The sequence below is a fragment of the Dermacentor silvarum genome, chromosome 5, assembly GCF_013339745.2.
Source record: "Dermacentor silvarum isolate Dsil-2018 chromosome 5, BIME_Dsil_1.4, whole genome shotgun sequence".
Classification (NCBI taxonomy): domain Eukaryota; kingdom Metazoa; phylum Arthropoda; class Arachnida; order Ixodida; family Ixodidae; genus Dermacentor; species Dermacentor silvarum.
This window is the reverse complement of record NC_051158.1, coordinates 132,269,694-132,285,669: the sequence shown is the minus strand read 5'-3', so window position 1 is coordinate 132,285,669 and position 15,976 is coordinate 132,269,694. Positions and strand designations below refer to the sequence as shown.

General features: G+C 50.1%; 1 protein-coding gene across 7 annotated transcripts in view; it reads left to right on the top strand.

The window, feature by feature from the left end:
* LOC119453763 (uncharacterized) overlaps positions 1-15,451 on the top strand; it is a 148,353-nt gene extending 132,902 nt beyond the window's left edge. For 5 of the 7 annotated variants that reach the window (XM_049668482.1, XM_049668480.1, XM_049668479.1 and 2 more), the window contains one exon: positions 12,936-13,143. In XM_049668482.1, coding sequence (XP_049524439.1) covers positions 12,936-13,123 — 188 coding nt within the window. In that variant the 3' untranslated portion in view covers positions 13,124-13,143. Of the gene's footprint in view, positions 1-12,935; positions 13,144-15,353 lie in introns of those variants that run through there. The other 2 variants (XM_049668483.1, XM_049668481.1) reach the window with 1 other exon arrangement.
* Positions 15,452-15,976: the final 525 nt, after the last annotated feature.

The following is a 15,976-nucleotide window of genomic DNA, read 5'->3' as shown; positions in this document are numbered from 1 at the left end:
ATTCATGTACTTCCCATCATTCCCACGGTGGCTGAACGATTGCAACGCTAGAGTATGTGGCCCCGTGTAGGCAGTTACCGCACATGGTTTGGCCATATAGGTGTTCTGTGGTTCGGCTTTCGCGTCGAATTAGCCTACGGCGCCTCGTCACCTACGGAATGCGGCTTCAACGTGCATCAGCAGTGCATCGCCTACTGCTTTGCTTGCGAAGACACCACCTATGACAACTGCTACGCTAAAAGGCGCAGAAAGGCAACGACGTCGTCCGGCGAATCTCGCTGTGCTCCTGCGAGAGAGAATAAAGGACACGCCAGCATGAAGCAGACTGTCCTCGCGCGTTCGCCGTGCACGGTGCTAACTCTGCCACTGGCATATCTGCAGCTGCACGCATCGCAGCTCGACTGGCTGCCAGAGCCACTATGGAGCCCGAGCTGAATGCACGCCCCTTCGCAGAAGCCACCCGCCAGCAGAACGGCGCTCGCCAACAGGACGCCGCGCACCAACAAACCGCAACATGGTCGCCAGCCCGCAAATCGTGCGCCCGTCGCTTCAGCGGACCTTCACTTCACGAATCAAACATGCAACAGCTTCTGCGGAGACACATCCCACCTTCGTGTTCTACTGATTTCTATTTAAGAGGGATCAACCATAATTTTTTCGAAGGAACTGACGGCCAACATGAAGTATTGGGTATCTGCCACTCTTCATTGCTGGTCTCGAATGAACCTCTTTGATAGGTACATATTGTCACGAGCCTCGAGAAGTAGCCCTGAAGGTTTAATAAACGTAGAGCAGCTGGCTCTTGGAAGACGCGACCGTCGGGGCTGGCTCGAGCAGAGAAGGAGCGCGCGGTCTTCTTTCTTCTCTTGGGCTCGACCCACTCTTGCCCTCGACCCACTACCTACAGGTGGCAATATCCCCCCTTCCGAACAAAAGCATCGCCTCGATGCTTAAAAAAAAATAGGCGTAGAAGACAAAGAAGAGGAAGGCAGGCGAAGCGAAAGTACACAAAAAAAAATGTAGCCGTCATGCCGGCACAGTCAATGAACGAAGAAGCAAGCTCCCAAAGATAAATGAAAAGTAGAAACAAAGAAGGGAATGAAAGAAAAAAATGAAAACAAAAAAAAAATTACGGACGCGCAATGTACGGCTTCATGCGCACAACATGAACTATGTCTGAGGTCGGTTGTCTTTGTGTCCTACTCCGTGTCTGCGATGTTGTGTCCGGAACAACTTCGTAGTTTACGTCACTGACGCGGCGGAGCACTTTATACGGACCGAAATACCAGCTCAGAAGCTTTTCACAGAGGCCACGACGGCAAACGGGGGTCCACACCCAAACTTGGTCTCCGGGGTTGTAGGACACGTCCATGTGGCGGATGTTGTAGCGTCGTGCGTCTGCCTGCTGCTGCTGGCCGATATGCAGCCGCGCGAGCTGCCGAGCTTCCTCAGCACGCTCTGCAAATTCCTCGGCGTCAGTTGTCAATTGGTCAGTGTCTTGACACGGCAGCATAGCGTCCAGCATCGTCTGGACTTCGCGACCGTAGAGAAGGCGAAAGGGCGTGAAGCGCGTCGTCTCTTGCACGGCGGTGTTATACGCGAAGGTCACGTAAGGCAAGATCCGATCCCATGTTTTGTGTTGAACGTCGATGTACATTGCGAGCATGTCTGTGACAGTCTTATTCAGTCGCTCGGTAAGTCCGTTGGTCTGCGGATGGTACGCGGTCGTCTTGCGATGCCTGGTGTTGCTCAATTCAAAAACTTCGTCCATAAGCTGCGCTGTGAAAGCTGTCCCTCTGTCGGTTATTACAGTGGAGGGAGCACCGTGACGCAAGACGATGTGGCGCATGAAGAACTGCGCTACCTCTGAGGCCGTGGCTCGTGGGATCGCCTGCGTCTCAGCATAGCGTGCTAAATAATCAGTCGCGACGATCACCCATTTGTTACCGTCGGCCGAGAGAGGAAACGGTCCGAGAATGTCCATGCCGACTTGGTCGAAAGGCGTGTGAGGTGCTTCAATTGGCTGAAGTAAGCCAGCCGGTTTAACGGATGGTGTCTTGCGACGCTGGCATTCACGGCAGCCTTTAACGTACTGTTTGACGCTTGCTGAAAGCCCGGGCCAATAGTACATTTCGCTTACTCTAGCGAGTGTTCGTGAAAAGCCTAAATGACCAGATGTCGGTTCGTCATGGCAAGCGAAGAGGATGTCGTCGCGCATGTCCCTTGGAACCACCAGGAGGTAAGCACGGCTGGTCGAACGAGCATTCTTCTTATAAAGCACGTTGTCTCGCAGACAGAAGGACGTCAGCGAGCGGGACAGATGGCGTGGTATGGTTGTGTCGCGGCCCTCTAAATGATCGATGATCGGTCTAATCTCAGCGTCGTCACGCTGCCGTCTGCTCAAGTCCGACGAACTAATGGCGCCCAGGAAGCCGTCATCATCCTCTGTTTCCTGACTGGCAGGATCAATGGGTGCACGGGACAGCGTGTCAGCGTCTTCATGCTTACGGCCAGACTTATAAACGATGGTGATGTCAAATTCCTGTAGCCGCAAGCTCCACAGTGCCAGTCGTCCTGAAGGGTCGCGCATGCTTGCCAACCAACAGAGGGCATGGTGGTCCGTCACTACTTTGAAGGGACGACCATAGAGATAGGGGCGAAACTTGATGATCGCCCACACGACCGCGAGGCACTCTTTCTCCGTAGTCGAATAATTCGCCTCGGCACGGGACAGGGAGCGGCTGGCATACGCTATAACTCTTTCCACTCCATCTTGAAGCTGGACGAGCACTGCGCCAAGGCCAATGCTGCTGGCGTCGGTATGCACCTCAGTATCAGCATCATCGTCAAAATGTGCAAGAACGGGTGCTGACTGCAGGCGCTGTCGTAATTCAGCAAAAGCCGCCTGTTGCTCATTATGCCACACAAATGGCGTATCGTCCCTCGTAAGGCGTGTCAGGGGTTCCGCTATCTTCGAAAAGCCTTTAATAAACCGGCGATAGTAGGCGCACAAACCCAGGAAGCGCCGGACGGCCTTCTTATCGGCAGGAGCTGGAAACGCGGCCACAGCGGCAAGCTTGTCGGGATCGGGTCGGACCCCTTTGGCGCTTACTACATGCCCGAGGAACTTGAGCTCTTCGTAACCAAAGTGACACTTTTCGGGCTTAAGTGTGAGGTCTGCCGATCGGATGGCTTCTAGCACACTCCGTAGGCGGTGAAGATGCTGCTCGAACGTTTCAGAGAAGATGACCACATCATCCAGGTACACAAGACAGGTCTGCCACTTCAGTCCAGTAAGGACAGTGTCCATCATTCGCTGGAAAGTAGCCGGGGCTGAACACAAGCCAAAAGGAAGCACTCGAAATTCATAGAGCCCATCTGGAGTCACAAAGGCTGTTTTCTCGCGGTCGCGTTCATCTACCTCGATTTGCCAGTACCCGCTTTTTAAAACGAGAGAAGAAAAATAGTGGGCACGCCGTAGTCTATCTAACGAGTCGTCGATACGCGGCAGCGGGTACACGTCCTTTTTAGTCACGTTGTTGAGCTTGCGGTAGTCGACGCAGAAGCGTAGCGTTCCGTCTTTCTTTTTGACAAGAACGACCGGAGACGACCACGGGCTGTTAGAAGGTTCGATGACGCCATCGTCAAGCATCTCGCGGACTTGCGTACGTATGGCTTCGCGTTCTTTTGCCGACACGCGGTAAGGCTGCTGGTGTATCGGGCGTGCGTCTTCGTACGTGATGATCCTGTGTTTAGTGATCGAAGTCTGGCGTACCTTGGAAGAATGTGCGAAGCAGGTCCTGAATTTAAGCAAGAGCTTGCGCAGTGCTGTCTGGCTATCGGTGGACAGTTCAGAATTGATGTCGAGATGGCCCAGAGACGTGTCTGCTGTCTCCACTACTTCTGACGTGAAGCAGTTGTTAACGTTTGCTACTGCGTTAGCAAACGCTAACGAAGTGCCGCGGAACAGGTGTCGGTGCTCGTAGCTAAAGTTGGTAACAAGCAATTGCGAATGACCAGCACGAATCTGTATAACACTTCGAGGCACACAAACACCTTGCTTCAGTAGGTGTTCCAAGTTACTTTCGGCCACCGCTTCGCCATCGCGTAAGCCACAGCATGCAACGTCGACGAGGACACTGGCTCGTGGAGGAAGCGTGACACTGTCTGCCGAAACACGAAGTACGTCGTCGCGCCGTTGGCCGTCTTGCACGTCGATTGCTCGTGCGGCAGAGAAAGTGATACGACGCTCTTGCAGATCGATAATCGCGCCGTACTCCTGCAGGAAGTCAACCCCAAGAATAACGTCGCGGGAGCATTCGCGTAAGACAAGGCAGCTCGCAACGAATGTAGATCCTTGAATCTCAACTCTAGTCGTGCAGGCGCCCAGCGGAGTAACGACGTGGCCGCCAGCCGTCCGAATCTGCGAGTTATGCCAGGGCGTGATCACTTTCTTCAGCTGCGTTGCTATTTTCCTGCTTAGTATGGTGTAGTCTGCGCCGGTGTCCACTAAAGCACTCACGGCATAACCGTCAATGGTCACTGGTATATCGAGCGAAAGCCGGTCGTCTCGTTCAGCTGCAGGTGATGGCGGATCGGTATGTTTCCGTAACTGCGTCCGTCGGAGGTCTTCAGCGCTTCGACCGTCAGCGACCTCGCCTCCAAAGATCGCCTCAGTTAGTTTTCCCGGCGGGGACTGGTCGACCGCTCGGGAGAATAGCGCTGGGGCGGAGGTGAAAATCGTCTGGGAGACGGCGATCGCGACTGCCGCCTGGCAGGTGGTGGCAAGCGCTGCTGAGAGAGGTAGTCCTCAATGTCCCGGGGTCGCTGGCCGTATCGGGGTGGCGGCGAGTATGCGGAAAAGCCGCGAATCCCAAGGCGCCGGTATGGGCACTGGCGGTACAGGTGGTCAGCTTCACCGCAGTGGAAGCACAGAGGCCGATGATCGGGTGTGCGCCAAACATCCGACTTCCGAGGGGGCGGGCGTCTGTCGTCGACGTAGCGAACCGCTTGCTCCGAATGGTGGGCAAATGGAGCGGCATGAACAACCGGCGGCGGTGTATACCCAGCGTCGTCGTACGACATCGGCTGCGCCGACTGAATTGACACCGTAGGAGGAGCACGAACGAACTGCGGCGGAGAGGGAGAAGGTCGCTTCAGGGCTTCCGCGTAGGTCGCACGCGGATATTCAACAGGTACTGCCGCAGCGTTAGCAGGAGGCAAGGTGTCACGGAGCGCCTGGTGCACTTCGTCCTTGATAATGCTCGCTATGGAGCTTACCGTAGGGTGCGGTGTTACGGCGGCCTTTTGCAACTCTTCACGCACGACAGAGCGGATGAGTTCTCGCAGACAGTCACCGTTGCTTCCTATGGCCGTGAAAATGTCAGCAGCAGACATGCTGTTCGCTTGCCACTCATACATGTTCGAGCGATGCAGAAGCATCTTTTCCATAGTCACGGCCTCGGACAAGAACTCCGCGACCGTCTGCGGAGGGCTCCGTACGAGGCCAGCGAAGAGTTGATCCTTGACCCCGCGCATCAGATGACGTAACTTCTTCTCCTCCGTCATTCTTGGATCGGCCCGTCGGAAGAGGCGCGTCATGTCTTCGACGTAAGTGGTCACAGTTTCGTTTGGCAACTGGACGCGGGCCTGAATCGCACGTTCCGCTCGTTCGTGGCGATCAGGACTGGTGTATGTCTCCAAAAGCTGACGACAAAACTCGCGCCACGACGTCAGTTGCCCCTCGCGGTTCTGAAACCACGTACGCGCGCCATCCTCCAGGTAGAAGTAGACGTGTCGGAGTTTCTCCGTGTCGTTCCATTCGTTCACGGAGGCCACACGCTCGTATTCGACCATCCAGTCTTCGACGTCTTCGAACAATGTGCCATGAAACGTCTTCGGGATCCGTGGGCTCTCAAGTGTGTAACGGTTCGACATCGTGCTTCCCGTACCGGTTGGGGCGGTTTGAAGAGAAGCGCTGGTCATACCGGTTGATGTGGTGGGAACTGTATCGTTGACGACTTCTGGAGACAGTCCCCTGATCCTGCGGCTGGCCCGATGCACGGGAGTGTCGACAGGCACTGGATTTGTAGCGCGGATCCTTGGAGGGGTCTGCAACATCCGTGAAGACGCTTACCCAGCACCTCCACCAGTTTGTCACGAGCCTCGAGAAGTAGCCCTGAAGGTTTAATAAACGTAGAGCAGCTGGCTCTTGGAAGACGCGACCGTCGGGGCTGGCTCGAGCAGAGAAGGAGCGCGCGGTCTTCTTTCTTCTCTTGGGCTCGACCCACTCTTGCCCTCGACCCACTACCTACAGGTGGCAATATTCTTAATGGGTACATGCCCATAGGTGCGGTGCCGCTCTTCAATGAATGTTCTTGACGCCAGATTGGATAACTAGGTATGTACCACTTGGAATGTGCCGCTAAAGAATAGCAAAAAATATTGCGGCAGAAACCACCACATGGTGGCTGCCGATGGTAATGCTTTAGCGTCGAATTAATATAGTGACACCGTCGAAACTAGTTATGTGGCGAGGCCTATTTTTCAGCAGAACTCCACTTTCGCGATCCCCTGACAACACTCGGCGCCATCTAGGCCACTATCACGAAGCCTGCGAGTGCCGAATTGCATGGTTCACCTGTGCTTGAGAATGCTGAGAAACGCGTCATGCGAGAACTGGACTCCTCACTCGCGCTTCTTTTTGGGCCCGCTACACCATCTAGTGGCGCTCCCATCTAGTCCGCGCGTGGTCTTCGAGAGGATGAACAAGGCCCACCGGCCCTTGTGACATGTGTTCGATTCCACTCAGCATCGGAGAAATTTACGAGATCCTTTTTGGGATTGTAGGGCAGCCCATGACTAGTGGCACATATCTAATTACGCAACTTGGCGTCAAAGACGCTCATTCAAGAGCGGCACAGAACTACTGGCATACACCAGTGACCAAAGTTGGCCTAAACGATGTTCATTAAACACGAGAACAGGCCGGAAGGCACTTACCAAGTGGTCCAAGTCGGCGACAAAGAGCTTCTTCAAACAGTGGTGCTTACCCAGTCCCGCGTCTACAATGGACCATGCCGGCGTGAATTAGTTTTCTGAAAGAGCGGCGCGTAAGTACACAAAAGCACAAACTCACTGCCACAAGTTGATCCTATCGTTTGTTTCGAACCGTGTTACCTCAGGAAAGCAGCAGGATGCGCGAACCATTCGACCACAGACTACCCAATGATCCAGGTAGGCTAGAAAATGGTTAGATAGAAGCACATATAGATAGGTGGGTAGATAGATGGAAACGTAGATAGAGAGAAAGAATCCGGAATCTGCGTGAAGTACTCACTCAAATCCCATAAACCAGATCTCTAAACATATCCCTTCAATTTTAGGAATGCTGCGCGGAGCCAGAGGTTCCTCAAGGACAGCAACCCCACGTATTACCAGACGAGTGCTCTGGATATATATGCCGCTTTTAAACTACCATCTTTCATGCCAACGCTTTAGCGGGCTGCGCCTTGAATGCACTGGGTATGTGCCGGTCTTCAATGAACCTCTTCAACTTGAGTCCCTGAGAATATGCCACTTTGTGTGCTGCAAGCCAGGGATCAATTGTGAGCCTTCGATGGCACCAGCGAGCCTCGGATCTTGTCTCGGGGGGTGTGCGCAGATATTGCCACAGTGCTACTAAATGGCGGATCGTGTCAGAGAAAGAGGCGCGAGAGAGAAAGGCCGTTTGCCGTATACGACGCGGTGCGGAGCGTTCGCACGGCCATGCATTTTGGAAGAAATTTGATGGCTTCGCGGCGATAGCACTAGGTGGCGCCGAGTGGTTTTAGGCAAGTGGGAGAGCGGAGCCTCACGCCTGTACGTGCGTCATATATAACATGTTTCGACGGTGGCAATACATTTTGCCGCTATATTGATTCAATGCAAACGCATAACTGTCGATGGTCAATATGAGATGGGTTCAGTCTCAATTTCACAGTTCATTGACCTGCAAGGCGTTTGCTCTACGTATTCTGGAGATATTGGTTTCAGTCTGGGATGACGCGTTAGAAATAATTTACCGAAGGCGGCAAATATACTCCCATATCATCCTTAATCCGTGGCGGGGAAGGTGTTCTACTTCGCTGCATGCGCACGAGTTTCACGCTTCCCACATGGCCACAACTACCGGGAGAGCGCCGTCTAGGTAACGCATGACTTCCTCCACACTCTTCACCTAGCTAGCGCGCAGGCTCGGTAGGGCATCTCCTCAGTTTTTTGTAGCCATTGCGCCAGGTATTTCGCCTCTTCGCCGTCGCCGCACTCTGAGCCGTGACAGTACTGTGACTTCACACCACGACCCTCGATTATCCAGCAACTCAGCTCGTCGCTGTCGCCGCGCGGCCACCGCTCCTGCCGTTGGTAGCCGTTGGGCGCTCGCCGCGCCCTCTGTGTGACGTCACACCATGGGTCTCGATTCTCCGGCGGCTTGTCGGGGTTGCCGCGCAGCTACTGCTCCTACAGGCACGCATCCGCTGTTGCCTGGCAACCACCGCAGCTGATGCCCTCGCTATGCCCTCTGTGTGACGTCACACCACGGGTCTCGATTCTCCGGCAGCTTGTCGGGGTTGCCGCGCAGCTACTGCTCCTACAGGCACGCATCCGCTGTTGCCTGGCAACCGCCGCAGCTGATGCCCTCGCCATGCCCTCTGTGTGACGTCACACCACGGGCCTCGATTCTCCGGCAACTCGCCTCGTCGCGGTCGCCACGCGGCCACCGCTCCTGCCGTTGGTTTTACCCGTTGGTTGACCACAACGTCTCTCCTTTGTTAGTCTACTGGGAAACCACTAAGTTTAATAACAACATGTTTAATAACAACAAGCGTAGCCTAAGCGCAGCCGGGGGTCTGTAGCTATCGCTACTCGAATGGGTTTAACCAACAATTTTTTTCCGTACTCAATTGGCTGCACGCCCTGGTAAGCCATGCATTCAGTGTCCACACACGCCGGCTTGACAGAAGCGGCGTTAGATGGCGCTGAGTGATCTTAGCGAAGTACGAAGGAGGAACCCCACTGTCAGTACGCGCGTAACACATTACTTGTTTGGAAGTGACTTTAGGTTGAATCAGTATGCTGATTCGACCGCCATCGTGAGATGGGGTTTGCCGAATTTCGTTATCTGAGCGGGCACAACGCGGCAAGTAATTGAGTGGGCATAAACTTTTAGCTTTCAATTGGGCAGTGACTCGACACTGCGGTTAGGTCAATAGTAGAATATTCAGAGGAACTTAAAAAGACCTATTCGCATGAGTAGGAGATAAAAGGCACAGCTTTTCTCGGCATGCAATCTTTTTTGTTTGTTTTTTTTGTGGGTTGTTTTTCTGGCAAAAGCAAAAACAAAACTACCACGACATATGGACACGCTAAAAAATTTGGCGGATTGGATACTTGCTATGCTGATAGTTTAGTTTTTTCACAAGCCGCATCAAGTGTGCGTCCTAGGAAGCCAAGATTTATTTTTATTTGTATCATTTACTGTACCTTTTTCGGTATGCTTGTTCCAAGGCAGACATTTTATGAAGAGGAATCCAAGGCAAATTTATCAATACAGTTTTATTAGTGCCGAAATATTGAAGAAGTATAATAAAATAGAATTAGTGAATAGCGTCGTAAATATCTCAGATATTGTCTTGGAAAATTTAGTGCTCATTTGAGAAGTGTCACATCAAGAGCAATAGTCTTAGAATGCATCGGTCAGCACAGCATGGTCTTGAATGAAGTTGTAGGTGGTGGATGGAGCAGACGCCAACATTTGAATTCCAGTGTTCAATTTACTCAAGAAATCTCTCTAAGGCTAAACATTTTAAGGCTCTAAATGAAAACAACAATATTCAGTAGATATGAAAAACTCTGTGTAGAGGGAGATTATACAGGTACAGAGGTCAACACACATGTCTATAACACATTCGCGAGGACCAAAGCAGCCCCGAAGCTTAAGCCGACCACCAGGTCGAGAGAAATCAATGGAAACTGCAGATTTGGTCACGAAAACTAACATACAGCTGATTTTGTGCCACATGTCCTCAGATTCGCCAGCGCAGTCCTGCGAACGTGGTTCGCGCATTCTAGAGATGTGTGGTGACCTGTGTACATTGAGCGCTTATGGTTACTTCTTCATAAAATAAACAGACCCTTTTTTCGCCAGTACTTGGCGAGAACTTTTTACACCAATTGAACTCTAGGTCAGCACTTTCAGTGGCACCGGAGCGCGTGAATAATCTTCAAAGGAAACATGCTGATCAGCAGACAGCGTGATACATGTTGGAACTTGAACAAACTACGACAGAAAGCTAGCTTTTCCTGATAGTGAACGTTTTATAGCGAAGCTATATACTTCTACAAACCAACGGTTCTTTCGTGCGCCCAGCAAAAAAGTTCCGCCAAAGTGGGCCGATCCTGGCGATTATACAGAAAGGTCCAAGCTCATTGGCACATAACAGGGACGAAAAAGAAAGAGAAAGAAATAGAGAGAAAGAAATATAGAGAGAAAGAAAGATAGAAAATCACCACGAAGGTCAGAGAAAGAAAGAGAGAAAGGAAGAGAGGGCGATAAAAAATAGAGACAGAAAGAAATAAAATCACCACGAAGGTAAGAGAAACAAAGAAAGAGAGAGAAAGAAAGAAATAGATATAGAAAAAGAGGAAGAGCGAAAGAAATAAAGAGAGAGAAAGAGAGAGAGAAAGAAAGAAAATCACCACGAAGGTCAGATACACACACGACAAGCTTCACTTACCCCCATTTTCTCGATAGGGGAAGGGTTGGTGATTTTTTTTTTTTTGTGTGTGTTAATTCTTCTGGATTTATCGGTCTGAACCCCTGGCGCCGTTCGAATTATCCATGTTAGAATATTTGATAGCTGAAAGACAGTGCTAACTAAATATTATATCGTATCATGCGCAGTTACTTCAGTGGTAAGGAAATTAATTACACTATAAACGCAAGCATAGAGGAAATTTAGCGTTCATTCTACAGCATTACCCCTAGCTTGGCAGTCATTGTCAGAGATGGAGATATGATGAATTAAAAGGCACTACAGGTTTATGTACCAACGTTTATCAGGATGAGAGAGAGAAACAGATTAGCTGGGATTTTACCCAAGAAGTTCTTTGGTTCTATAAGGTTGTTAGGAATGAGAGATAGCAGCACCGTTATATGCCATAATGAAGTCAGCTCAATTGAAACGTGAGGAAAAGGCAGTCTGAAGAGCAGCTAATTGAGAGCTCTCTCAATGAGTTTTGAAATAACAGAGAACTCTGTAGTCGCTCAAATAATGTTCGTAGCGAATAACAAAGGCATTGTTTCGGCAATGAAATCTTGGTCTTTGCAACCCATAAGAGAATACAAGATTTAGATTTTTTATGCTTCGTCAAGCCCACATTCTGTGAAGCATTATTTGTGAAATGTAATAGCGGTGAATCAATGCTGTTTACCATTATATTTAATAAAGGTAGCCGGAAACATTTACCTAGAAACGCTCTAAGCGAATGGGGCTCGGCAAACACAGCAGGAATCCACGGTACGTCTTGCTAAAACCAGATAAGGCCTTACAAACCGTGCTTAAGGGTAGAATAATGGTAGTAAAGGACCAAACAAGGGGTTGTGAATGCTAAGGCAGCGACAACTTACAGAGATCTTCGAAAGCAAAAGTAAACAATCAGCGTAATCTGCTAGCAGTAATGTGAGAAACAAAAACAAAATTCTGGAGATAAGAATTTACCGCTAAAGTAGCGACGTAATGAAAACGATAGCTGCAATATTAAGAGGAAGCGAGCATATTGTATGAAGAAGAGGGGAATTCAGTCTACCTAATATTGTGCTTTATAAAAATAGGAAATAGTTCAGTGTGATAGCTTTCTATAGTTGCAGAGCAAATAAGCGCCGGTGTTTTGGAACAAGACAGTAAGGGTCAAGGAGAAGAAAACTCAGTCTAGAACGGTGGTGACTAGGCGGTGCAGTTCTAGAGCAGTAGAGATACTCGTGTGATAATAGCCAGAGGTGTTTGGAGATCTCTATGAGATCCCTGCTTCGTGTGATAACAATAATGTAGGATGATGATGACGTCAACCGGTGGATAATGTGAACAACTACAGTGAAGTAAATAAAGAAACACAATAAAGCATTACTAAACGCGAGAATGCCACTGACTCTACGTCCACAAAGCCGCACCTTGATCAAACAATATAGTAATATCGCTGCTAGAAGCGAGTATGACAACGTGGTGAGGACTGCTACGAGGCCAAGTGCATGCTGTTGAAATTATTGATATAACGAAATTTTTAGGTCAGATACAATCGCAAGTGCTAAATACACAAAAATTAGAACCATACAAAATAGTAAAGCGCATCATAGTACTTCATTTTTGCGTTGATGAGCTGCGCACGAAGTTATGAAGGACTTGGGATACATTGCTTACCCAAATGACGACTACCGAAAGAGCAATGCTGCTTTTTGTCGCGTCAACCTGCGAGAGCGCGTTTCATCAAAATGTTCGCTGTTAGTATGGTGTTTCTAGTGTCATATGAGTGTTATAAATTTGTTTATTATTATTAACAATCTAACAATGGAGCAATACAAAAAGAGTACGATTTTTAAAACGCCTGTTGAAAAACATAAATTATGGCGTTTTACGTGCAAAAACGCTGATCTGATTGTGAGGCACGCCATAGTGGAGGACTCCGGAATAATTTAGACTTCTGGCGTCCATTAACGTCTACCTAAATCTAAGTACACGGGTGTTTTTCTGCATTTCGCGCCCATCGAAATGCGGCAGCTGTGGCTGGGATTAGATCCCCCGACCTGGCGCTTAGCAGCTCAACACCATAGCCACTAATCAACCAGGGCGGGTACGCGTGTTCACCCCTATTCATGCCTTGATGTATTATTTTTCTTGCAGCGAACGCAGCTTGTTTTGTGTGGAGAGTAATAAAAGCGAAGGAATCTCATAGAGCTCAGTGCAGGGCGGCCTTCGCAAACTTTTGTCGCACATACGGTGGACATAAGTTTGTATTCACCAAGGAGGCATGTCTCAAGAAATATTCTAAAAATGAACCTTTGCCGGCAATAAAACAAGGACTGGAATAAAATTTGAGTCACCTGCTAAAGTCATAGTCAGTCTCTTTACTATGACTAAGCGGGACCCGCAAGTAAAATTTTTTTCTGACACGAAAGGGAGCTAATAATGACCCGTGCACATTGGCGCACATAATACATTAGTAGACCAAACAGCATCATTGTGAAAAGGTGTCTTGTAACAGCATTGCTTTCTTTGGCGTCTCTGGATTTATCTGCGCCGGTTTTACGATGACGGACATCCCACAGCAACGTGCGTGTATGCAGTTACGTTCTGTAAGTGTAAATGTTATATTGCGATAGCAATTATATGGATACTCCAGGCTCATTTCGGCACCGGTATCGTTGTCACCGTCGCCCTGAGGCTCCCTATGAAGTCCAAGGGCGAAAATAACGTTGCCACGCACCATATTGGGCGCGAGGCCCACCACTGGAGGTGCGGGCGCTGCAATCGTTTTGACGTGCACAGTTGGATAACGTGATCCCACCTTGCTCCGACGAAGGGAAGCAGACGGTTGAAACGCGTTTTTTAACCGCGATTGCCTAGTGTTTTCCAGCGTTGTTTTGCACTCACTCCATGTGCACGGACACCTAGGACTACACAAGCTGGGAAAGTGCACTCAAAGTTATCGGTTGCTCGGTGCCGCAGTGCGCAAAGTACGCGAAGGAAGAGGACGTGAGATTTCACTTCTTTCTGAGGTTTTACGTGCCAAAACCAGTTCAGATTATGAGGCACGCCATAGTGGAGTTCTCCGGATTAATTTTGACCACCTGGGGTTCTTTAACGTGCACTACAACGCCAGCACACGGGCGTTTTTGCATTTCGCCTCCATCGATATGCGGCCACCGCGGCCGCGATACGATCACGGAGCTTTCACTGCTTTGACTTTTACCCAGAAGATAACAAAACCTGCGACCCATGGCTAATGAAGCTTCGAATGGGTAAAGAACCGAGCTCATATGCACGTGTTTGCAGCAAGCACTTCCGTGAAGAAGAATGTGTACGGACTGTGAGTAGCAGACGACGTTAGACGATCGCTCACGTGCAGTGTTCAGCGAGTGATACGCAATACTTGGAGCTCATGGCGGCCCGTGCCTTTAACAGCGGGGATGTTTAAGCCGGTGGCAAGTGCTTGGTGAGTCGGAATAAATGTGGGCCGAACTTCTCGATGACGGCGAATTCGGCGGAAGTGGGATGACCAGCAATGCAGACGGGGGCGGTGCACATCCCAAGAACGGCAGGAGTCCCTCCATCAGCGACGCGGAGAATGCGGGAGGCGGCTGGCGTTAGCACTTTATGAAGGCATCGACGCAAATCTGCACTCATTACAGAGATGTGCGCTCCAGCGTCGATGAGTGCAGAAATAGTTACGCCGTCAACATCAACGTCTAACAAATAACAACACTGGAGTGGTCAGGCGCTGACTGCCATCACGTCCTTATTGCGCACCAGCGTGCGAACCCATAATGTCAGACTATTCTTGAGTGCCGCAGTTGTTCCACCTGGCTGCCAAACACACATTGGCGTCAACAACTTGACCGATGGAGCCCTACGCCGTTACATTTGAGAGCCCGATGGCAATAAATGGGTTCCCCTCATTCCCCATTCTCTGCCAAGCGATATTTTACAATTGTTTCAGAACAATCCAATGGCAGGTCATTTTGGATATCACGAGACATACGACAGGATCCGAAGCCCGTTATCTTGGCAGGGTCTTTCATCAACCGTGGCCAAGTATATCGCGATATTTTACAATTGTTTCAGAACAATCCAATGGCAGGTCATTTTGGATATCACGAGACATACGACAGGATCCGAAGCCCGTTATCTTGGCAGGGTCTTTCATCAACCGTGGCCAAGTATATCGCCTCTTGCGCACATTGTAAGCCCCACACCTACTCCCGCTGGTCCCCTTCAACCCTTCCCCTTGTCCTACATCTCCCTTTCATATTTTCTGAAAATACTTGTGCGGGCCTCGTTTCTGACCTCCAACGGTAAACGCTGATTTGTGGCAGCTGTTTATCACCACACTCGCTATGCTAAGACAGCTTCTCTGCATTCTGACACAGCTTTTCAAGTTGAGCGCTTTTTCCTGCGAATCATCATATTACGCGATGGAGCACCACGTGTTCAATTTAGGACTTTTAACAGCTAACCTGTTTAAGCCAACCGTAAAAAGTGCTCGCTTGACGACATTATCATCATCAGCACTGACTCGAGCGTCGTGGTCTTCTTCCGCAGCTGGCTCGTTATACCACATGGTCTCGGCATCTGGGCGTGCCCACAAAATCCGAAAATATCGGCCAAGCATAATCCGACGATAGTCGAGTGGGATACGACCTTGTCCAGCTCGGACCCAGAACAGCAACAAGCCCTGGTCAACCGAGCCCGGACGGCGGCAAAAGCCAAAGGTCTACCGTACTAGGAGGTCCAACCACAAAACGACAATTAATTTTTCACCAATAAATGTTTTATTCTCTCTCTCTCGTTGGTGCCCCCCGGTTAGCGCTTGAACTCGAACTCGCAGGCGCTCGTGCCACTGCTCCGGCGTTCGTCGTCCTCGTCTTCTTCCACAGCTGGGTTGCATGCCCGCTAATCATTCTAGCGTGAAATTTTACGTCTCTTCTGCCGTCGTAATGGGTAGGCAAAGCTTGCACTAGGCCGCGCAAACCTCGAGTCACAACTACACTCTTAGGAAATACTGGCTTAAAACAACGCATATAGGGCGGAAAGTAGGTCAAAATTTCTACGCTTATAAATGGCTCACTATAAACGGCCTACTGCGTATGCGGCCTATTTTATGCGGATCTTGCTTATGCGGCCTGCATTTAAACGGCCCATAGTAAGGCCGCTTGGCGAACGTC